Source organism: Malaya genurostris, chromosome 1 (genome assembly GCF_030247185.1).
Source record: "Malaya genurostris strain Urasoe2022 chromosome 1, Malgen_1.1, whole genome shotgun sequence".
Taxonomy (NCBI): Eukaryota; Metazoa; Arthropoda; class Insecta; order Diptera; family Culicidae; genus Malaya; species Malaya genurostris.
Genome location: NC_080570.1, coordinates 117,392,456 through 117,417,307, shown reverse-complemented (window position 1 = coordinate 117,417,307; position 24,852 = coordinate 117,392,456). Strand labels below are relative to the sequence as shown.

The window sequence follows — 24,852 nt, the reverse complement described above, 5'->3', positions numbered from 1 at the left end:
TCTACCTTCGGTTTGCGAGCAAGAAATCCAAATAGTTTTTAAGAAAACTTTTAGAGCCATTAGAACGGTTGATTTTGTGTGATTCTCTCCACCGTTGTCCTCTTTTTGTTATTTTTTCACCAATGCAAACAACTGGTAGCTGTGACGTAATCTCTCTTGTCGGAAGCGAAACTAGCTTTGCAAACGACATACAATAGATCTGCTCGCAGCGACGATAGAATCCAAACTGATCCAATTTGTTTAAGAGGTTTCTTTTTACGTTTTACGAATTCGTTTGTAGCGTTTTCACTAATGGGCGGTCCAAACGGCTATTAAAATAGCCGCAATTTTAATGTCGATTATATCATTTTGAATTTGCATTTCATTGAAAGAAACTATCAGGAAAGCTGTATGGGATTCATTCCTGCCTTTCAGGAGGACCAAATTGTGGAACTCACTACGACATTAAGCACTGTTTGGAACCTTTTTCTCGAACGATTTGTTGTACAGCAGCAGATAGGGTAACAGAGGTATTTTGGCCCGCTTTAGGATCGATTTTATTTTGACCCACTTTGTAAAAATATCCACCAAATGTTTTAATATCTTTGAACAAGGGGCAAATCACTCTAAACTTTGTCTGAACTCAAACAAGTTTTACCGGGAGTAAAAACGTTTAGCAGGGATCTCGCTGGATTAGAATGGGATTAGAGAAATTTAGCCGAGATCTGGAAAAGCATTATTTTGACATAAAGAGCCGTGAACGTGGAAGCAGATTTGCCAGATATTTTCATAGAAAACTGTACTGCTTTGTATAAAAAATAATTATTTATCTGTACTCACTAATGAAAGGAAATTTCGGAAAAAAATTATGTTTAAATATGTTATTCCATTAGATTATTGTTAATGAACGGCAAATGCAAGGAGCATTCCTTTATATCGTAAGTCCTTGCTGCCATGACAAGAGCATTTAACGACGAAATTTAATTGTTTTTGTTATTAACCACAATTGAATTGTAAATCCATATCTTGATCCATATACTTTTTTCGTTTGAAAATGATGACTTGGAATTCAAACATGGAATTCAAACGCTCAATACGCAACGTCAAGTCAGGTCATACAATTTTTCAGTCTGACAATAAAGTTTCATGACGCCATGACTCCTTGAACATCAGTTTACATTGGTTTCAAATTATGATATAAATGTAATTCAGCGTTCACCATTAAAAAGCTGCACGAAAAAATTTTCATTTTAATATGGGCTATCAAATACGCTTAGACGGAAAAGTTTCATTATTTCTTTCTTACTTTTTGCGGTATCTGTATAAATCTGTATTTAATTTGAAAAATCTGTATAAAATCTGTACTCTGTATTAAATCTGTATGCGCATGTAAAAATCTGTATAAATGGCATCTCTTCGTGGGAGCTCGAATGACAGATACACTTCAAACAAGATTAGGCAAAACTAGGTTGGATTAGTTTTAAATTACACAAGCTTATCTAAACTAGTTGGGATTAAATGAGATTAGAGAAGATTTTTTGGAATTACATGAGTTTATTAGTATGAGATTGTCTAGAGTTTAGAGTGATTTGCCCCTTGTCTTTGAAAAATCCTTCCGCAATAGGTAATTTAATGTGATTAGCTTCAAACTGATGCAACATGGGTTACCTAAGATCGATTGAATCCATATAGTTTGTTAGGTGGGCCAAAATATATGAAGTGGCCAAAATACCTCTGTTACCCTATTTTGTTCTCTTCCTCAAAACGCGTTCTGATTGGCTGGTGTTGACATGGGTCAAATGGGACAGGTTTTTTAATAGTGTACTATTGAAATACTTCAATGCTGTTGTTATACGCGTTTAAGTGGAAAAATTTCGATTCTATTGGTAGTTAGATTATATAAAACCTTTCACAGATCACTGAGCTATGAGCTTTAAAAATACGAGCAAGGCAAACGCGCCGTATGAATTGTCGTCTTTGATACTCGTTTATACCAAACATTTCAGAAAAGTTTAATTTTGAATTATTTGAGATTATGTCACAAAACTGAAAATTTTATCATAAAATTGTGATCATATTTCCGATGGCATGTAGCAAAAATTATGTTGATTCGTTAGATACAATAAGAGATATTCACGATCAAAAACTTATCACTCTTTCAGAGGGTAAATTTTGAAAAGGCGCCCCATAGTAAAGTAAGTCGTATTCACGACAAAAAAGCTAAACCAAAGGCGCTAAAACTGTAGAACCGCTTCAAAACGGTTCTGCTAGTCTTGTACGGCAAGAATCTGACAGAAACAGAACCGTTAATAACCGCCAGGCGGAATTCTCTGCTGGAAGCGGTTGTTGCATTGTTGCCTGGCTCTTGCCGAAATTCTGACAGCGTTCCGGCAAAATTTTCTGACAGACGTTGCCAGACGCCTGGGGGAAAATTTGCCAGGCACGTTCAAGCGGGTTCTTTCAATTTGGCATGTTTCTGTTCTCTTCGCACCTTGCCAGTAATTACTAAATATGGCTACCACAACTCACTGTTTCTTTCGTTACGATTTTACAGTCATCCTCCCTTCGATCATTCATGGTCTCGGATTTTCACACGATTACGTCAAATTCTTCTCCGTTTTTACATATTTTCTTGCGGATTTTCATTTGAATTTGTGTTTAAGATTTAGTGAAATAAAATATGTAAAAACCATATACTATCTCTATATGTCTTTCTGGATATAGGGTAAGGGCTCCCTATTTCATCTCATTTGTAAGAACGTTGCCTCAATACCCCGATTTAGCCACTAAAATCACTATAAATATTTCATATTGCTGCTTCATTCGCCTTGCTCCACATTTAGAATTGATTCACATTTCTTCAAAATCAAACTAAGATTCATAAAACAGCTAAAAACACTTATGATGTGTTCACTACTCTGCTCCTAATTTCATCTCAATGGATTTTTATCCCTCCTATCGTTGGTCCTTTACTCATGCTATAAATTGGCAATAGCGACAGCAATCAAAACAAAATATTGCACTATTAACATACACTCACAGGTTAAAAATGTCAGAATTCTTCTTAAAAACGGCCTAATGCCAACTATGAGACAACACATGACATTTTTAGAACCAGTTTGGAATCATTTCGACGTTTAAAAATTCTTCGGTCGTTTTCGTTACTTTTCGTTTTAATTTTAAAATTTTACTCTAATTTTAATTTGGTGAAGTTTAAATAAGAACAGAAAAGGAATTGTTACTATTTAGGCATAAGCCCTTTCTAAAAAAGGGCAGAGTTAGAGATGCCATTTTACAGATTTATCTGTATTGTATAGACTTTTGCGTTCGCATACTGATTTAAATCAAAGTACAGATTTTATACAGATTTCCTAAATTTAATACAGATTTGTACAGGTTCATAAAAAGTGAAAAGTAAAAAAAGAGACTTTTCTCCCTGAGTATCTGCTAGTATTTGATTGCAGTGATTCATTAAAAGTTTATTAATCAACGGACAAATCACATGTTAAAATGGAAATCTTTTGAGCAGATAATCGATGATGAACACTGACAAACATTTATATTAAAATTTTAAACCAATTTGACTTTTTATGCAAAGCAAGACATATTTTCTATGAAAATATCTGGCATCTCTGTGCACAGCCGATGAAACACGCACACTTCACAGCGTTATGTTGACATAGAGTGCCTATAACCAGAGTGACGACATCTCATCCGTAATGTTGGCAACAATTCAAAACATTCCATTAGCTTTACATTGAATTTGACAAGTCGTTTGCTCGTTTGGAACTGGTAGCTGTCATTCCAAACGAACAGCTGTCGCCACTCTGATTATACACGCTTAAAAATAGTTACTCAAAAATGAGTAAGATCTCACTCATCTACAGAAAAAGTGGAACAACTCTAATTTAGAGTAACTCCGAAGTTACTCAAATTTGAGTTCTTCCACTAGAAACGATATTTGGGTAAAATCTACTCATTTACTGAGTAAAACTTTATTCGTACATGTACAAAAATAGAGTAACTATCACTCAAATTTTGTGTGAAATTTTATTTCACATATACCAAATTTGCAAAAAAAATTGCTCCTTTTCAGAGTGTATTGTATTAAAATGTTTAATAATTGAACTCAATACTATATCAAGTGGTGGTCGCTTGGAGTAGAGTGTTATGCTCAGGCACCAATCATAAACTTATTCCTCATAAATGACATTTGAGCATATTCGTTTCCATTCTAAAGCACAACACGAAGCTGATCATTCCGGTTTTTGCAGACACAACACCGTTTGTGTTGATCGACTCACCCTCGAAATACGCGTCTCACTAACAAAAAATACAACCTGTTGCTACAAATGGTTATTACAACTTTTAGACTTATCGCGAATGCGAATAGTAACTATAAAACGAGATTTTGCGTTAAACTCAAATTTAGAGTAGGAGTTACTCAATATCATTGATGATAACAACTCAATTTTTGACGTTTCCATGTATCATTTGAAAATGAGTAACTAGTACTCAAACTTTGAGTAACTTTTTCTAAGCGTGTAGTCACTCTATGTTGACATATAGCGGAATGAAACCAGTGCTACTAGATTTTCCACAATGGTTATTTCATTAGTATTTAACAGGCTCTTTCTGGTAATATTCGAAGCCGAAACAGTTTTATTGAAATATTAAAATCAATAATATAATTAAACTAATGTCACGGATACCAAAAACATACTTTTTGATGATAATTTGAAGAAGAAAAACAATTTTTGTTTTGTAACATTTTGAGAAAACTTGGCAACTTTGCGAAACCAAATGAGATGAAAACAAAGCGCAATCAAGTGAACTAAGTGAAAAACTTTCATCTCATATTTTTTTTTGAAGACTTTTATTGCTTGTCGGGTAGTTTTTGAAGTTTTTAATCGTTACTTAAACAAGTGGCAAGTGAACATTACTAATTATAAAGTCATCCAGCATTCAATAGTAGTGTAATTGGGCGAAACAGTGACCATGTTTTGGGATGAATCGTTTAGTAGATATTCAGAAACTTAACGAACTGTAAATTTTGAGACGAAAATGTGTCCCAAATCGAAAAGTGAGTTTGTTTTGAATGAAAAAAAAAACGATCACCGAACCATTTCTTCCAAAGGAAAAGTGTGACAATAGCCTAAATATTCATTTTTAAGCATTTCACAGTTTGGTTCAGGTACGTTATAAGATATTATTCATGTTCAAAGTAATGAGGTGAAGGGATGAGATGGAAATAGGAGCTCAGATGAAATAGGGAACCTATAAAACTAGATGAAGATCAGTTTCTTTAAAAAAATGAAATTTATTGAAAATAAACGAAAATACCCACCTTAGTTAGTATCATCATCGTCAATACATTGTTGAAAAGCACGAAAATTCAATGATATTTTAATCGTCATAACCATTTGGGGTCGAGGGTTTGTGGGATCAAGGTGATTACAAAAAAAGGCAAGTGTATAATGCCAGAGACTTAACTAGATGAAGAGGATAAGAACAAAACTGACCTACTAAAATTCTGGTATGGAGATCAGATCTAAATTTTTTTTACAGAATTCAGATCTAAAATTGAAATTGAGTTCCAAAATCTAGTCAACCAAGAAGTTCCAAAAATTAGAATTAGGATTCAATTCCAGAGTTTTAGTTTTAACTGTATTCTGGAACTAAAATCTAAAAATATGTTCAGAATTCAAGTTAACCAGAATCAAAAACATCATATTAACAAGATATCCAGCTCTCACATTTCCCGAACAAATCATTGGCAACATCCTTTTTTGCGAGCATGTCGCCCTCAGGTGAGTCCGCATCGAATTTCATACATAGTGAACTGAAGATTGATTTCGCTCCAAGCTGACAGGGTCTGCCAGAATCCAGGTTCTCAAATAAAAAATGTATTTCCAAAATCGAATTCAAATGAAGCTTTAGAAGCGAATTATATGTCTGTTTGAGGCAGAACGTCTGTTGTTATTGTTGTTGCGGTTGGTGGATGGTTCTCACCATGACGTCCAGTCCCGTCTAACGCACAAGAAGAACCATGGTTTACCTTTTTTATTCTTCCAGTTAAACATCGGGACTGAGACCACCTTAAAAGAGCGAAAAAGCCAAGCAAGCGTAATGAGTTTTCCTCATTGTTCCCAAAAGCTTGAAAAAACTACATTTTATAGTTTTTTTTAAAGATATTTTTATTCAGGCCTATTTGCGTACAAGCTTTACGTGGCCGAATTAGCCGATTTTTTAAATAACGAATTTTTTGAAGTGGATCTCGTTGTCACTCTTTTTCTAGGAGGAGAAGAGCTTCCATTTCCCTCCTGCGAGGGTTGAGGGGCACTTTGTTCGTGGCTCGTCTCGTCATCCATGGCCTCATCGGTTGTGTTGTTGTTGGTGTCCGTCTTCGTTTCGTTTTCCTTGTTGTTCGTAGTCTTGAGCTCGTTGCTAGTTGCTTTAGATGCGCCTTGTTGTACATTGGTTGCAGTTGATGGTTGGTTTGATGGTGAAACATGAGTACTGCGCTCACTAGTTTTCGTTGTTGAACGGTTGATCTTGTCTTTGGTTGAAGATGTCTTTTTCGCAATTTCAGTGCAAGGTTTACCGTAGTGTGCAGGTTGTTCACAAAACTGACATGTAACCAATTGATTTTCATACGTAATCAACGTTTTACACGGATGTATCCCGTCTTGACCACAAATGATGTAAGATGGAATTGCTTTACGTAGTTGCATACGTACCACTCGCACGCCATTCCGGATGCTGGGGAAAAAATTCCGCCATACTTCCCTTTCGATGGAAAGAACTTCACCGTACTGCGACATAGTTTCCCGAACATACTCATCGCTGGACTGCGGGGGAAGGTCATGCACGCGTACTTGTATGGCATTGTCCACCATGTGCACAGGAATTTTGTATTTAATGTTGTCACACTCAACGCTGTGCACCTCGTTGTTAACCAAAGCGAATGCAATTGCATCGCTTTCACGTTTAAACATAATGTACACACAGCTAGACGCCTTGTTGAATTGAATCTCAGTTATATTATTAGCGTCTAGATGCATTCGTTCTTTAAGTATGATTTCAATTTCATTTGCTGCTGGTCTAACTTTGCAAGGCTTGAAATCTATTCAAATTGAATTCGGCCTTGAAGGCAAAGTTTCAGGCTTTGTTAAATCGTATTTGACCATTCCGTACACTCTATTGTTCACTAGCGTATTGTCTTTGTTTCTGTTGTTTTGACCGTAAACGATTTTCGTACATTTAGTACACCTCAAGATATATCAATATTTCCCGAAATTTAATAAATTGAAGACGAACATTAGAAAGGATCCAAAGGAACCCCTCAATCCTTAGATTTAACACTTCACATAGGGTAATAACAAAAAATTATCAACTTTCGATATGCACTGTAGAATTTATTGGAAATTACTCGAATTTGCCGTAATATTAGGTGTACAATTTTGCTTCCACCGTTTTTTTTCAAATTTAAAGCTTTATTGCGAAAAAGTGCTTACAGATGTAATATTCAAAGTATTGTCCGTCACTAGCGACAACTTTCTCCCATCTTTCAGGAAATTTTCGGATCCCGGCTCGACAAAAGGAGTTCATTTTTGACAATATCCATGAAGCAATCCATTTTTACAACTCTTCGAAGAATTGAAAATGTTGATCTGCCAGGCCGTGTGCCATCGAACGGAATAGGTGGAAGTCAGAAGGGACGACATCTGGGGAATACGGCGGGTGGGGCAAGACTTCCCATTTCAGCGTTTCCAGGTTCTTTTTTGACCACTTTTGCGACGTGAGGCCGAGCATTGTCGTGTTGGAGGATGACTTTGTCATGTCGCTCTTGATACTGTGGCCGCTTTTCTTTTAGAGCGCGACTAAGGCGCATCAGTTGCGTTCGGTAGCGATCTCCTGTGATGGTTTGGCACAAATCTTCATCAAGCAATGCTTCTAGTTGTTCATCTTTGAAGGTTTTTTCTCTTCCACCACCATGTTTGTCTTCGACATCGAAATCACCATTTTTAAAACGTTGAAACCACTCCCGATACGTTCTTTTACTCAGAACAGCATCACCTTAAGTTTCTGAAAGCATTCGATGCGCTTCAGTTGCATTTTTTTGAATTGTAACATTCCCGCAAATGGCGAGAATTGGGCACATAAACAGACATTTTCGAGCGTGAATAATACGAAAACAAGAACAACTGTCACTGAAACGGCGATGACAATTCGTTAGGCACTGTACACTCCCTTTAAAGGCATTATCATCTATGTATTTTAACCAGCCTCAGCCGGTACAGCCATCTATCGGAAAACGGCGAAAGCAAATTTGTACACCTGATAATTGAAAGAGAAAGTAAACAGAGAGAAAATGTCATTTGCACTTGGAATCTTTTCTAATGTTCTCACGGGACCAGGGTTGCCAGATATACAGAATAATCTATATTGTACAGATTTTGCATGTAAATTTGTGATCAAAGTTCTGTGTATGCAGGTTGCAGATTTTTGACCAGCAATACAGATTTTTGATAGTTCAATAATGACCGAATATCTAGATTTCATGGTAATACTAAAACTACTGATTGGATTTTAAATGTTTTTCATCAAAGCTCCATTTCGAGACGCTAAATTTGAAAAAAACACTTCCTACATGTTTTCATCTATAATATTATAACAGTTGGACGAAGAAAAGTTTGGATTCGCATGTTTTTATTTCGTAGTGCTTTAATTTATAATTATTTTCATATTCAGATTTTCAATCAAATTTTTTATCCCATTCGATCATAATTCAATAATTTTCAATAACTTTTGTAGCTCTAACTATTAAAACTAGAAAGAACACAACCTAGAAATTTTATCTACTCAGGCTCAGACCCGGTATAAATCGAAAGAAGCCATTTTCCGAATAATAAAGACGTTGTTAGGTTCAAAACTTACTGTAACACAACAATTCGACAGTAATTTGACGAGAATTTGACAGGAATCAGCCCTGAGTTCTGCATTAGACTGAAACGACATTGTAACGATTACCCTTAAACTGTCCCAGAAAGTATGGACGCACTTTGATTTCACTGTTAATAATTCACAAGTGTTAGATATTCAAATTTTTTTCGATATACTGATAATATTAGACTACAACAACAGAATATTATTCTCAACATTCGCTACTTAGCCATTGTAGACTAGCTGGCGCATCTTCTTGCGAGCGTTCCTCATTCAATTCCCTACAGACTTCTTGGCGACAAGTTTTGACACTTTTTTCCAATCTTTTTCGAACTGTTGAATGGTTTCGGCTGCCGAGACATGTTTCCTAATATGTACCTTCATTAATGCCCAAAATTCCGTAATTGGTCGAAGTTTTAGGCAATTTGGTGGATTCATGTCTTATGGGAGGAAAGTGACATTTTTGGTAGTATACCATTCTACCGTTGATTTCGAGTAGTGGCAATAAGCAAGATCTGGCCATAAGACAACAGGATCCTTGTGGCTTCGAATCATGGGTAGAAGTCGTTTCTGTAAACATTCCTTGATGTATATTTCGCTGTTCATTGAAGCAGTGGTGATGAAGGGTTTCGAAATCTTACCGCAGCTACAAATTGCTTGCCAGGTCATAGCTTTCTTACCACATTTTTCGACTTCAATCGATGTCTCGGACTGGTTTAACACTTGCCCTTCTCTCACCGTATAATATTGTGGTGCCGGCAAGGATTTGTAATCGAGTTTCACGTAGGTTTCGTCGTCCATGATTATGCAGTTCAAATTTCCAGCAAGAATCGTATTGTACAGCTTTCGAACCCTTTTTTGGCCACATCCCGAACTAAAACCTCCTTCTTTTGCTCGAACGCCTTCATTATACGTTCATCCAACTGAGGGATAGCAGGACCGTTTTTTTCGACCCGTTTTCGGTTTATCCTCAAAGGTGATATCCTCCCCGAACTTCCTGATTGCATTTCGCACGGCTTTTTCACTTGCTCCTTCCATTTTTGCTGTCTTTCTCAGAGACAGTTCTGTGCACCATTTGCACACAATTTTTCGACGCTGTTCTGCTGAAAGTCCACGCATTTCGAAACAAACTAATGAGAACGAATAAACGACTGCACAAGTGGTTAGAGAAGAGTGTAAACAACAGGACGTAGCCATAAAATTTACAGCTTCTGAACCATTACGAAATGGCAACAGTTTTTGGTTGCGTCCATACTTTCTGGGACAGTCTTTATTGCTACTTTCTCGAAAATTGGTCTCATAATTATCAGAGTATCCCCGAAAGCATCCATCAAATAATGAAAAACTATAATCACTATCAAGTTTGTAATTGAGAACCCTGGCTACTCTAATGATCTAAGTAGGCCTTACATATGCTAGACTAAATTAAACTACCCCAGCAAGAGTCGTGAGTGAGAATTCCACACACTGTACCGAGCGAACCTTGAAACAGACAGCCCTATCGGTCCGTCTGGATCCACGGAACTGCGATAAACATCTTCATAATGTAACTCAATTCGACCGGACGTCGTGTGCGCATTGGTCCCGTTCCTCGCTGTCACCTCTGAGAGCACACGGTGACACAGAAGGGGAGGAGCCGATGACCGACAGCCCACATCGGTAATGGTATTATGATAAATTAGTTTTGTTTTATTCGTCCTTAATTCTACGGCTAGTCCGTTCGATCAAAGTGCAGGCGATAAAAGTGACACAGTGATGGCGGTCACCATCGGAGGTGACAAATTTATGAGCTTTTAATAACACTGGTTCATGCCCGCTGGTTATGGCATGTCCCCGAAAAACAAAAAAATAAAAGGGCAACCCTTGTTAGCAGTTTGATGACACAACGGAGAAAGAGATGCCCACTTGACTGTGTAATTACAGGGCTACCGCGTTCCGACACCTCCCCGAAAGCTGGACGACCGGAGCTGGAGTTGGAAAGTCGAAGTCATTATCACATTTTATAGCCTTAGTGTAATGTTTCCGTTGCTCCAGCTGCATACGCACTCTCATCATGTGTGTTTGTAATAGTACCGATAAAAAGCACGCCGAGGTAAATTAAAAGATCAAATTAATAATAATTGCAAACAACCGACACCCTCAACCGTCTGCAAGTCTGCATCTACTTCTCCGTATGGGGCAAAAGGAACTGTGGCAATGTGAGAGAGCTCTGCCAATAATAATGGCACTAATTATCGGTCTTTCGCTTTCCGTTAACATACACACGCGCACGGATTCCCTGGAATGGACCAAAGTGGTGCCCATCGCCTGTGTGCTGCCCAAAAATACCGTCGCTCGAAGTAAGATTGGATGGATTTAATGAATTCAACCTCTAATTACAGTTGATGTTGCTGTTGTTGTTGTTGTTTTTCGGACAACGCTGGAAATCGGCTGATGTTTCAAAACCCCCGCCCCCCTCGCGAACTGGGAATGCCTCTAATTGGTGCGATGTTTCCATCAGTGAAAATTTGATCGCACACTAAATGAAGCCATGCATCTAAGCAGGCATCGGTTTGTGCGGGATGTTTCCATAAACCGTTTACCGTTTGAGCATATCGCGAAGAATTGACAGGGAAATGCTGAACAACGTGTTGTAACAACCTGAGTTTACCTTGTCAAAATTTCAACTGATTTTCTATAACCTAATCTGTGCACGGAAAAGTCCGCTGTCGCAAAACGATGAAAACATTAGTTTGATTAATTATTTGGTACAAGTAGTCGCACTCTATGAAACGGTTGCATAAATAGTACAGAAACAGAAAAGGAAGATTCCTATGGAGTATCTGTAAACATACGTTTAAGGATAAGAAAATTATATGAACAAGAAAACGAAATTACCGGCCTAGGAAAAAATGTTGGCAATATAGCAACTATTCGACCCGGGAGATTATCCGTGTAAAAACTTCGAGACTAATTTAAATTTCGGCACACCCCACCTCATTATCAAATCCGAATGAATTCAGAAACGGCGAAAAATTTTCATTCAAAATTAAATGTGGAAATCATAATGAATTCCCACTCCAGTGCAACAACCGATTCCGAATGAATTTCGCCTCCAACCGGTTGATTACGAAATCTATCGGAATTGAGTGAGAAGATGCGGACTGAATTGTCAATTTGTTTTCTGCTTATTCTTTCCCAATTTCGCACGTTTTCGTGACGATTTTCAGTTTATTTCTGAATAAAAAATTATATAACTGAGTATATAAATTTAAATCTTAAAATATTTCGGATATGCAGAACGAGTAAATAATTAGTTCTTCTTAGAATTCCAGCATAAACTGTTGAAATTCGCTGGAAATTACCAAAAAGTCCTACCTTAGTCAGCATCATCCATTCCTCTAGCTGAAGTGTAATGAAATGGCATAAGTCGCCTGACTTTTACACTAACAGATTCATGAACTGAGCGAAATATCAATGACATTTATAATGTCAATCGGGTTGATCGGGCACCAAGAAATCAGCAGTCATTCATTCCGCCTTTTCTATAATGTGGGACTTCTTCACACAGAAGAAACCCGCTTGCATGAACGTGGCAGATTTTCACTCAAACGCCTGGCAGAAAATTTCGCCGGAGTGCTGGCAGAATTCCGGCAAGAGTCTGGCAACAATGCAACAACTGTTTCCGGCAGAGAATTTTACCTAGCGGCTCTGTTTCTGTTGGGTTTTCTGCCATACAAGACTGGCAGAATCGTTTTGAATCGGTTCTTCATTTTTAGCGCCTTTGGCTTAATATTTTTCCATTAGAAGTTTAAATGAAGGGCAATTACATCGCCTTTGCACTACCAAAAATGATATGCAAAGCTTCTTCTCTCTCAATATACCAGTATTTGATTTCATTTAACTGGTCTCAAAACTCGTTTTCATTTTGGATGTACATGCAGGATTGCCGAATGAAGTTGAAAAAAGAAGAAGAAAAAGCGATCATGCAAAACGTCAAGTGGCGAGAGAATGACACAATTTCGCCTTCAAAATGTTTACATTTGCCGGGATTCTTTCGGCTGCGAGAATTTCTCACAAATGGGAAGTATTGTAGAAATAAAACAATTCCGGGTAATTCTAATAAATTTTGTTGTTGATAAAATGACAACAATTCTGGTTTGAGTTGTTTTGAATCCTTTCTTTCATTCGCTTACTCCGTTGTTGTCAAAACACTGTGAGCAAAACTACACAACAGCGAGAGTATTCAACCCGTAATTGTGTGAAAATAACTCGCCTGTGAAGTAAATATAACTTACAATTGAGTAGATATCTCACCTTTAAGTTCAGTTTTTGCTTGTGTCTTGTGGAAATTACTTAGAGCCACTTTACCTTAAATTAGGTTTTTCAATGGAACCCCGGAATTGAATGGAAAATACTCAAAGTGAGGTAGTTTCGCGGTTCCGTGTATTTTGTTTGCTTCTTTCAGAGATGCTAGATGTTTTCATAGAAAATCTGCGTTAAAAATCTGTATTTATCTGTATTGAGTGTTTAAATTAAATTTCTTCATCAAAATTATGTTAAAAGATGATAACTCAGAAGATTTTGAGTATAGAATGAGAGATTTAATGAGCATTCATTCTGCATATCTTCGTAGTTCACAAGAATATACAACGACGAAATTTGAAATATTGTCGTCCAGCTATGTTCTGACATCACCCACCCACCTTTTTCTCTATGACATTTTGTGACATCTGTATTAAATTCAGGCAATCTCAGGCAATATTCAGTAATTAATCCGTATGCGCATGCAAAAATCTGTACAATACAGATAAATCTGCATGAATGGTATCTTTGGATTCTGCGATATCTCGGTTTGTACTCGTGACCACCCAAGCCTAGTTGCTTGTAAATTGAAAATGCATACCCGAAAACAGCCATGTCTTGTTCGGAAGTTTTCATGCAACGGGCCTAGTTACCATTTTTTATTGCGTGAGACTTTTACAAACACAATCAAAATAGGTTTGGAGACACCAGTACTGTCTACCTCACCATGTTTTCCAGACGGACCACAAACGAATTTCCAGACATGACAGTCACGATCTTTTTTTGGCGCACATCTACGGTCCTCCGCGAAACTGGCACCAATGGTGATAAATTGGTTGCACTGCTGAGTTCCCATCATACATTCCTAATGCAAATGTCAAACCGTGAGAACCCTTTCGATTCGGTAGCTCATTTGTATATATTGAGATTTTATGGCACACTTGGTTGAAATGATAACAATGCAATTAATCTCGCGCTCCACCAAGCGGTGAGTGTGGTCATTTCAGAAAGTACCGGGAACGAACCACATTTTTTAAAAATATTTATATGCACGTACACGTCTTTATTATTTATTTTCGGACGGACTGAGAAAGGAATTCACGACTATTCGTTTTTAAGTGGTCGATAGACCCGATTGACATTGGTATTATCTAGATGCGAGTTTTCGTTCTTTTTATGAATATGGCAGTGAAACAGACCGATGACTTACACCATTTCATTATACTCCAGCTAGAGAAATGGATGATGCAAATCAAGTTTGGCGGCTTTTGTAGGGTTTCAGCTAATTTTAGCAGTTTCTGCTGGAATTTGAGAGAGAACTCTCACGGCTTTTGAGTTGATGGTCAGCTGTCAATAGAAGCAGTGTTGGTGGTTGACGAAATTTTGACAGAAGCAGCTCGATTTTTATCTATATTATAGACAACATTTTCAATCCGGTAGAAGATGCTACGATGATGATTCTCATACTTGCAAAATTTCAAAACCCTTGTGTGGAGCATTCACATACATTTTCATAGACACAACTTTTACAAAGGTTATATGCACATAGTTAGAATAAGTGGCAATAGTAAAATGATTCTATCCCAATTATCAACTGCCCGTAGAGAATCGGATCGCGAAACGAGAATAAGCGACCGTTTGTTGCTTCAGAGAGCATATTATTTAGGTATTACGATGTCCCTAGATAAGCAAAGTCGTGGGTTCAAGTCCCGCGTGGTATTTTTGGGCAAAATTTCAATTCTAGCCTTTCATTGCTGCCCGGTATTATGCTAATTTTCCCTTTTCTAGCACTGAGTAAACGTTACACAGTTATCGAGAAATACCATCTAAACTTGAAAGTGTGTAAATCTACCTTTACTCACTATACAATAGTACCATATTAAACGAAACTGATTGAATTTGCACTCACTTTAGCGTAACATTGAACGAGCGTACATAGTGCCTGAAATTTGGTTCGGAGTTTAGAACGATTTTCAAATGGATTCCTAATCAAATGCAACAACCCATTCCGACTCGGATTGGTTCGGATTCGGTTTTTGCATTGGTCAAATACGTTGGATCATTGGTCCAATGAAAGTCCAATCAATCGTTCAACGGGAGGCCAACACGGGACCTTCGTTTGCCGATTTTGAAACAGACCGTTGAACCGAATGCCATTTTTTTCGTTCAACGAACCCGGCAGACAGAGGTCCATTGTTGAGCCATTTTTAACATGAGAAGTTTGAGCCCTGTTGGACTAGTTTTACTGCAGAATTTCTGAAGTTTTCTCCACTTATTTGTTTAAACTAATAATACATACCTGCACAATACTTCTACTTGACGTAGAATAACAACAAATTTTCTTTCTATGTAAAGGTAACACTTAATTTTCACACTATTTTTGCAAGAGAAAAACCAACAAACCGTTTCAGCAAATTAAACGAATATTTCGTGCAATATATCGTTCAACAAGCGCTCAAAGACCAACAAAATAGAATGGCCTGCTGAGAGGAAATTTGGAATCCATTGAGGGTACACGCTTACTTGTGGCTACCCAAAATTGAGTCAAAAGTCACCCAATTTCGCCTAAACCATACCTACCCAAAATTGAGTAGAACGGGAACTACGCAATTTTGGGTAAATATGCTTTTCGCAAAAATTGAGTAAAACTTGCTTTCTTTTGTTGACACTTTTAAATGAGTATCCGGAACAGTCTTGCATCTTTTGGTATTACCATCAGGCAACACCGCACGGGACATGGGAAATCTATTCACAATGTAGTTATATTCCACAATGTAAACATGCATAAACATAATGTATTTTACTTACCAACTAGAGCCTGATACGACTCGCTGTCCACCCAACTTTTTATTTTCTCTATCCTAAAACACTTGAAAATTTCACACGTAATTTTAGGTAATTTTGCTCAGTGATAGTTTTGAATTCTACTCATTTTTTGACGTCTGTTCACAGCTGCCGAAAATGAGTACTTCTGATTCACGCACTGAGTAAACAAAAGTAAGCGTGTACAGAATAACGATTCAAATTCCAGGCGATTAAACTGGTGGACTGTTGATTCCCGGTGAATTTAGTCGAACCGCATCGGTCCGCGCATCGTATATCGGACCGATTGAAAGCACATTGAACATAACTCAAAATTGAATGACACACCACTCAAATTCATAAAAAGTGTGCGTACTCTAAACTTGAGTTATCACCTATCTTCTCATATTTGGGTTAAGGGAGGAAGCTGTCAAAATTTTAATATTTTTTACTCAAAAAAATAAAATAAATATTTTTGCAAAATTTCAGTGAGTTTAACACGCAAAATAAAAAAAAAATTCTTCGTTTATGTTTATATAGTTAAACATATTCTTTTTTCTTTTAAATAAGAAGCGCAAAACCGAGCGATTCTGACCGATTTAGAATCAAAATTAACTAATTTTGATATCCTTATTTTAGACGTCGCACTTAGCATAATTGTAACCACAAAATTTCTATTGGAAACATCTATGATTGATGATTCATGGTTTCAAAAACCGGATCTAGAAACAGAAATGAAAAATGACGTTTTCTCGCATTCCTAAATTCGATAAGAACATTCCGAGAATGAAGAGCGCACTGAACTGCAAGACGTTTGTTTTTTTTTCACTCAAATGCTTGAAAACTCAACGCTTACTCTAATGTATGAATAAATGCAAGAGTAAATTTTACTCAAATCCATTCTCAAATATTGACATATTGTTCTAATTTTCGAATTTGAGTAATCGCAACTATACGATCGGGTCATCATCGGACAATGCTACATCGTTACAACATTTTCATCAACCCTGGTCAACCTAAAAAATCTATCGACTTTACCATAATACCGATATCGCTCTGTTAGCGTGCCATTGGGCATCCGGCAACTGTAGAGCTCCTTGTTTTGCTATCTTCTTCACTCTTTCCTCCTCTAACGAGATACAATGTAAGTGTCAGTCTTGTTCGAAATACAGTCTTGCGCTTGATTTGTTCGAAGTTCGAAATAGCTGGGCCAACTACACGACCAGGCACTCCGAGGAAAAATCTGAACAAAAAGTGCTCGTGAGTGATTTACCGCCAGTTACCATAAATATAGCGACCCCTCGATAATCATGAAATAAATCTTCTCAAGCAACACTGTTTAAGTTGCTATGAACTAGTTACCATGGAGCGCTATAATAAATAAACAAATCATTTGAGGAAGATGAGAAACTTTTATATTAATTTAAATTTTGTTTCAACGTTCTTTTTAGATTTGCGCCGACCACAATAGTACAATAACCAAATCTGGTACTAGAAGTAGTGTTGCGACAGAAAGGCGTCATCCTACGAAATAGTTAGCAACGAGCGGCGGAATAAATGAACAAACTATTTAAGGGAAAGTTGGAGCGGTAGTTTAATATGTTGGTTTCGATTTCATGATGGTTCCACAAATTCTGAACATTCTTTCCTCCATTTTTTGAAGTCTTTCTCCGTTCAATTTAACGAAACCCTAGAATTTGAACAACATTTGGAGATGTTCTTGAATTATTCACACAATACATTTCATTCAACAATATATCCTCGCTAACCTTTCTTGCATTTATTTAGTTATATCTATTTGTCTTTATTTATTTGCACATTTCTATGCTTCAGTTTATAATACTACATAATACTTGGACCGACTACCGACCGGTTTCTTCAATTTGATTATAACTATGGAGCATTTCTTTCTGTGATTACGATAAATCTTTTCAGTTCCTCAAAAGAAAAGATACAAAATTCATCAGAAAATGTTTCAAGACTCTCCGAAATAAATTTAATACCTGCCGAAGGACCAGCTGCTCTCGGTGTTTCCGTTTTATGTGAAATTAACGGTTTGACTCCCCACTTTTTCATTTTTACAATTTAACTTCCATTTATTCCATACGATTGAATTCCGCCATATTACCTATATAGTAAATTACATCTTTAGTATATTTTCCAATATATTTTTCATTTGTAAGTAACCTGATTAACGCCAGTATCAACAAGAGCCTCTATCTGATTGAACAACATTGGTTTATTTGCAAACTCTACCAAGGGATTTGGAGTGTTCACAGTAAATGGCTTCAAATGAGTTCCATAGCCACCGAATAAGATGAATGTCCGAATTTTGTCAACACTTTCTATGACTGCTCCAATACATAATGATGCAGGAGCACTTGTAACTTATCATAAAAAGAGTCTTTTACTTCAGGCAGTCTTAATTTTTTGTAATGAAACACCTAATTAGCGATTCGTTTTGTGTACATTTCACATGTCTTCATTAAACAGAAACCATGGTTATGGTAGCTGTTATTAAAAATCAACAATTTATCTACTTGTGCTGCCAGTATCAACATTTTTCGAACTGATTCCGATTTGACATTACCAGTTACTGAGGGGTAGTTCAATTTACGATACAGTTTTGATAAACGAGTGGCAGGTCGTGTCGTCGGCTGGGCCGTGTGTGCAGACTGAATGAACGTCTTGTCTTTTCGGCTCTGACAGCTATCACTGAAACAGATCTGGCAACCGCCTAGAGTTCACGTGTCTGCAATATTGTGTGGGAAGTATTGCGAATAAGATTATTTACGTGCAATTTTCATCGCTGTACATAATCAGACATATAGATAATTCAGAACGACTGATTGTTTGAACTGACCAGAGTTCTACATCTATGCTGGAATCAATGCGATGTTATAATGCACTACGAAAACCTAGAAAAAACGATGATGCAGATCAGATAACACCCTTGCCTTGATTATATGTACCTAAAAGCTACCGGCCCAGTCACTGGCGTGTCTAACGACGATCGCACACTGGCAATTATAAGTAAAAATCCGTAATTAAAACGTCCAGTCGCTTCGCAGGTATGCATTAATGCTCCTGCTACAGTTTAGGTGAACAGTGCAAAAATAATAACATAGCAACGTTAAACGGCTGTCTGTCATCAATTTGAATGGATTCCACTCAATACACCTTCCGAACACGGTCACTGGAGGTAATCTCGGCAAAGTGAGGTTATTGTTCTTGTAAGCGCAACTTCAAATATCACTGTTGATAGGTTAGAAGGTAAACAGCTTCAGATTCATCTTCAAACTACTTGCGGAGTCAGAAATTATCAGTAGTCGAATTCGCCTGCAACCGATGATGATGGAAACAGTTCAAGATAAAATGACGTCAATTTGACGCCATTAAAAATAACAACACGCAATCCCTCCCCCCGCCCGCTCTCCGAACACGACTCCTTCCGTTGCGTAGCAACGACGAATTTTTGTTTTCGTTCTGAGTTCAATTAACATCGAGATTTGTTTCTGGATCTCGCGGTCATTCGCCGCTTTTTGAAGCCGGTTTTCCCGGTGACCCTTTCGGTCGAACTCCCGGGGGCTACGTGCGTGAGATGGTAATTGATTAATACCCCGCCGGGCGAGTCGAGAGAACCGGATTTTCCTTGCCCTCTGGGGTGCAGGTGCAATTATTTCGAATTGTTTCTGAAAATTTGGTTCCGCTATTTTATTCGGGGGCCAATTTGTGAGAGTACAAGTGAAAGATTCTTCTCGACTCAAACGGTCCCAAGCCGTGCTGTGTCGTGTACAAGATGTGCCGTCATCACGTGAAAAAAAAACGAGGTGAATACCGTGCCAAGACGAACCCAAAACAGGACCAAACAGCACGCTGGCAACCTGGTTTAGTTTCTGCTCAAAAACTGAATTCACCGTCCGGCAAATAGTCTCTCACCGCCGCCGCCGCCGTCGTCGTAATTACGAGCCAAAAACATAAAAGCTTTTCCATTATCAAAACACTCCGCACCCTGGCCCCAACCAAGCAACTTTTTCCGAACCACTTAATGGTCCTAATCGTCGGTACGCCCGCCGTGCTTCACTTCGAATCGTTTTACCACTTTAATCAAATCAACAAATCGAACTGCAGAACTTTTCTAATCGATTGCCGTATGCCGACCCGGCGGGCCGGCTTTTGTCGAAATTTTTTTTTTGTTTCGCGCTCCGTCGTGGCGATTGCTTTTACATTTACGTAATTTCGAAAGACGGGCCATCAGTGGCGGCACCCGGGAGCCACCAGATCTCATCACTGCTGCCAAATTGGTGGCCGATGTTGCTTTTAGGCTTATCGCCGCGGTTCGATCGCCACTAAAATGGATCATTCATCGACCGTGGTTGGCCATGACTAGAAGTTTTGGTCTCTCTTTCACTCTCTGTCTCTCGACCACAACAATTGAGAGCAACCCTGCCTACAACTGTCGGTACCAGGGGTGCACGCATCTGCGCGGTCAAGAGCGTCGAAATCCCACAACAAAGTTGTTGCCATACTTGTTAACTCGGTCTTGATTTGTTTACGATCATTAGCCCGCCTTTGGGATCACCTTTTACAATGGGTGCAATATAAACAACATTGAACGAATCTCGCCTCCACCTTTCCGTCCTGATGGAGGCGGCAAACGGTCGGTCTGCCAGCAGACCAGAAGTAATTTATCGACAGTAATTCGCCGGAAAGCTAGCAGAAAACTAGCCTTTGGCGGCCGCCCGGTGGTCGACCCGTTTCGTTGTTGCTTATTGCTCTCTTGGACTGTTCGGGAAGCTGTAAATGAGGTTAGAGAGGCTCGTAGAAATGGGCTCATAAAAAAACGGCGCAGCGGGAAGAGGCAACATCGTAAAATCGATTCCAGTTTAGGGGACAGAGTGGATGACCGACCCTTTTCCCCGAACGGGGCAAGATGTGGGAGACGAGTTATGAATTAATATCTCTCCCGGCCGAACAGCAAAACAACAACAACAAAAATGATAAACACCGCGTGTCTGAACTTTGCGTAGCGCCGGTCACCGTGGTCGGCCACTGCCACCACCGTTTGCCAGTCCTTCCCTGTCAGACGGAGCGCTGCCAAGCACTGAAAATAATGACTTCCTCTCGTTTCCCAATTCCAGTCCAGGTCTTCGGTTCTTTTATTTCTTCGGGAACTTGAGCCCGAAAGAGGAGTTTGAAAAATTAGGGTAAAAAATTAGAAGTAGAATTAATGAGTTTTGAGTTGCGCGCGAGAAAACGATTGAATTAGTGCTCGGAAGAGAGCCTTTTTTTACGACTCCACAGCCAGACAATGACTTCCGAACCGAGTGTCCGCACTCGGGTCGGGAAATTAAATCGGTTCACATGGTTCAGTGTCAGTTCTAATGATAAATATACGTTTATTTCTCCTGTTCTTCCCCCAGGATCATCCCGGTTTGAGAGGCACACCGTTGGCCATGCTGGCAGCTCAGTGCAATAAGCTGTCCAGTAAGTCACCGCCGCCACTGGCGGATGCCGCCGTTGGCAAAGGATTTCACCCGTGGAAGAAAAGTCCCATTTCATCGGGACCCCACTCGCCGAACAGTCTCGGAAGTTCTCAGGTCGCCACGAGCAGTTCCGCAAGCAACGTGATACAATCCACCCAGCGGACACATTCTTCATCGTCCGCATCATCTACCAGCCCGATGTCGAACGTTACGACCAGGTAAGTCTAGCGGTCGTTACCGTCCGCGGTGTGTGTGTGTGTGTTTTTATGTTCATCCATGTTCCGTTTTGCAGTCGCCCAATTACTTCATCTTGTGCGGCGACCACAGCGCCGTCCTACGGCAGTGACTTGTATTTCCCGGGAGCCACCACATCGCCAGCTTGTGCCGAAAATCCGCACATGCAGCACGGTATTCTAGGTAAGGTCGAGGGAACGGCTCTCGGGTCGGTCTACTCCCGGCATCCGTACGATTGGCCGTTCAATGCTGTCTCGGCAGCGACGGCCCACAAGACCGATAACATGAACTCCGGCTGGTGGGATATGCACGGTGCGGCTGGCAGCTGGCTGGACATGGGAAGTGCCGGCATGCACGCCGCTACCATGGCGAACTACGCCGCCAGTGCTGCCGTCAGTTCGGACTATTCGACACTGACACACTCGCTGACGAACACGGCCCACCTGCTTGGTACCGGGCAGCATCTACTGCAGGATACATACAAGAGTATGCTGCCGTCCCAAGGCGTCGGAAGCTTCGGTTTGCCGCATGCACCGGCTTCACCGGCACCGCCAACACCGCAAGCTCCGTCTCCTCGCAGTCAGCGCCGCTATTCGGGCCGTGCCACCTGCGATTGTCCAAACTGTCAGGAAGCGGAACGGCTTGGACCGGCCGGAGTTCATCTGCGCAAGAAAAACATTCATAGCTGTCACATTCCTGGCTGTGGCAAGGTTTACGGGAAAACAAGTCACCTGAAGGCTCACCTTCGATGGCACACCGGCGAGCGGCCGTTCGTCTGCAACTGGCTGTTCTGCGGCAAACGTTTCACAAGATCCGATGAACTCCAGCGCCATCTACGTACACACACAGGTGAGAAGCGATTTTTATGCCCCGTTTGTAACAAGCGATTTATGCGAAGTGATCATTTAGCAAAACACGTCAAAACGCACGGAGCGCCTTCAGCCGGTGGCAACGGCAGTGGTGGCACTGGAACGGCCAAGAAAAATTCATCCGACTCATGTAGCGATTCCGAGGAGCACAACAACCAAACCGATCTCCACCAACAACAACAACAACAACAGCAACAGCAGCAACAGGCATCAAGCGGTGGAGGCGGAGCACCCGGTGGAGGTGGCGGTGTAGGCGGTAGTCCCGGTGCAGCTAGCCACGTCAGCCATGTTGGCGCTATGCCACCCGGCCTAGCTTCGATGGGGGGTCATCCCGGTGCACTGAGTCATCCCTCGCAGCAACCGGGTGGACCCCATCACCATGCGCACACCCCCAGCCCTGGGCTAGAACACGTAAGCCAGTTGGACGTTAAACCGGGTATCGTTTGAGGTATGCTTGGGGCACCCTTCTTTAGCCACCACCATCAGGTGATGGGGCCCTTCTAGCAAGCAAGTTTAATCAATTAACCAGCAGCTCTTCGGTGGGAAGGGAGACCGGTTCCCGGTAGCAAGTTTTGATAAGACAGTGAGAAGGGGGGAGGGGGACACTATTCGATGGTACAAAAATTTCGGCTTGATTACTCAAAATTAACTGTCCAGGGCCTGGTGAGGTGAGAGCTGTGGGATCTAACGGCAAAACCCCGGCCGTTCGATGTGCGGTAACGATGACAACGGATCAACAATTTGTGATGTTTCTAATTGTAAATAGTAATAAAATTTTGAACGATAGCTGCCCCGACACTCGGTGTGCGTTAATCTTATTATCACATTAATGTGTCTATTCGTATAGTTAATCTGTTATGAACAAATGAAAAGACAAAAAAAAATCGCACATTCACATTACGAACCATTGTTAAATTATTTTTTTCTTTTCAAAGCAACCAATTTACTTATTAGGTATTATATACGGTAGAGACATGAGAGGGTGAACCAATTCGACGAGATCGTAAAAAAAACAAAACAAAATTAAAGTGATCATGAATTGAACGGAAAACCTGTATAAATTATTCACTTCACGGCACCATTACGGTGTAGCAAGTCCATATTAGATTGAGCATTTGCTGAATAAATTACTATTTTAATCATTCGTGTAAAACTTTTCACTACTCACGGATAAATTTTCGGACGAATCAAACAACAAACAGAATACTTATCGTTATAACTTATTGTAAAATAAATGTAACATATCAAATAAGAACTAATTGCGCACGGAAAGGGTACATCATGAGGAACGTGTTCAAGCTCGCAGGCACACCCACACACGTTTATAGAAACGTCAAACAAAGCCGCGCGCGTGTGTGTGAGTGGAGGGTGTGTCGTTTGTTTTGCGATTGGATCCATTGGATCCGAAGGCCTGTGTCCTGCCCTTCCCCATAAAGAATGTAATTGTAATAAAGAATAAACATGCACAACCGACACCAGTAATTATGACACTTGAGATGAGCAGGCTTCATAGATTGTTCGCTAGGTAATCAAAAAAAAAAACCCGAGCTGATTGCATGAATGACAGGCGAAACGAATAAACAGGGTAGAGCCAAAACAAAAAAAACCTGCGCATGACGGGTGCGAATGAATTTCCACCGGGGAAAGCATTTTTCTTTTTAGTTGTTGGTAGTAATTAAATTCTGCGAAACGTAAGTGAAAACGAACAAATGAAACCTTAAATTAATTAAATATTTTAGCTATTTTGGAATAAGTAAAACAGAGAATAAAAAATATTAAAAATCGAATTGTACGGAATGCAGTTATTTTCATTGGCACGTGGCGTGGTATTCCATTGATCGGAAAAGTATCACATCCCTGCTTTTCGAATATCCGAAATAAGATGGAGCAGAATGAAGCAAAGAAAAAAGTGAGTAAGTATCTTATTGCTAATCTATGTACTAAAAGGTATCAATTCCCAGACCCCGAAAAGAACATTTATTTTTATATTGACGTAATTGATAATCAACACGCTTAGAAAAAGTTATTCAGATTTTGAGTGCAAGTTACTCGTTTTCAAAAGAAAGATTACATGGAAATGTCAAAACTTGAGTAGTTACCCGTGATTATTATGAGTAGCTCTTACTCTAAATTTCAGTTTTACGCATCGAATCATTTATTTCAGCGAACCGACGAAAAAACGAATGAAAATTTGTGTGATATTTTCATTTTCTATTGCTCAAATTGCGTACGTGTGGTTAAATTCGTTGGTA

General features: G+C 39.4%; 1 protein-coding gene across 1 annotated transcript in view; it reads left to right on the top strand.

Annotated features, from left to right (window-relative positions):
- LOC131425574 (transcription factor Sp9) overlaps nucleotides 1-24,359 on the top strand; it is a 94,067-nt gene extending 69,708 nt beyond the window's left edge. Inside the window, exons 2-4 of the mRNA XM_058587565.1 lie at nucleotides 21,435-21,715; nucleotides 21,790-22,580; nucleotides 22,641-24,359. Of these exons, the coding sequence (XP_058443548.1) occupies nucleotides 21,435-21,715; nucleotides 21,790-22,580; nucleotides 22,641-23,047 (1,479 nt within the window). The 3' untranslated portion in view covers nucleotides 23,048-24,359. The remainder of the gene's footprint in view (nucleotides 1-21,434; nucleotides 21,716-21,789; nucleotides 22,581-22,640) is intronic.
- Nucleotides 24,360-24,852: the final 493 nt, after the last annotated feature.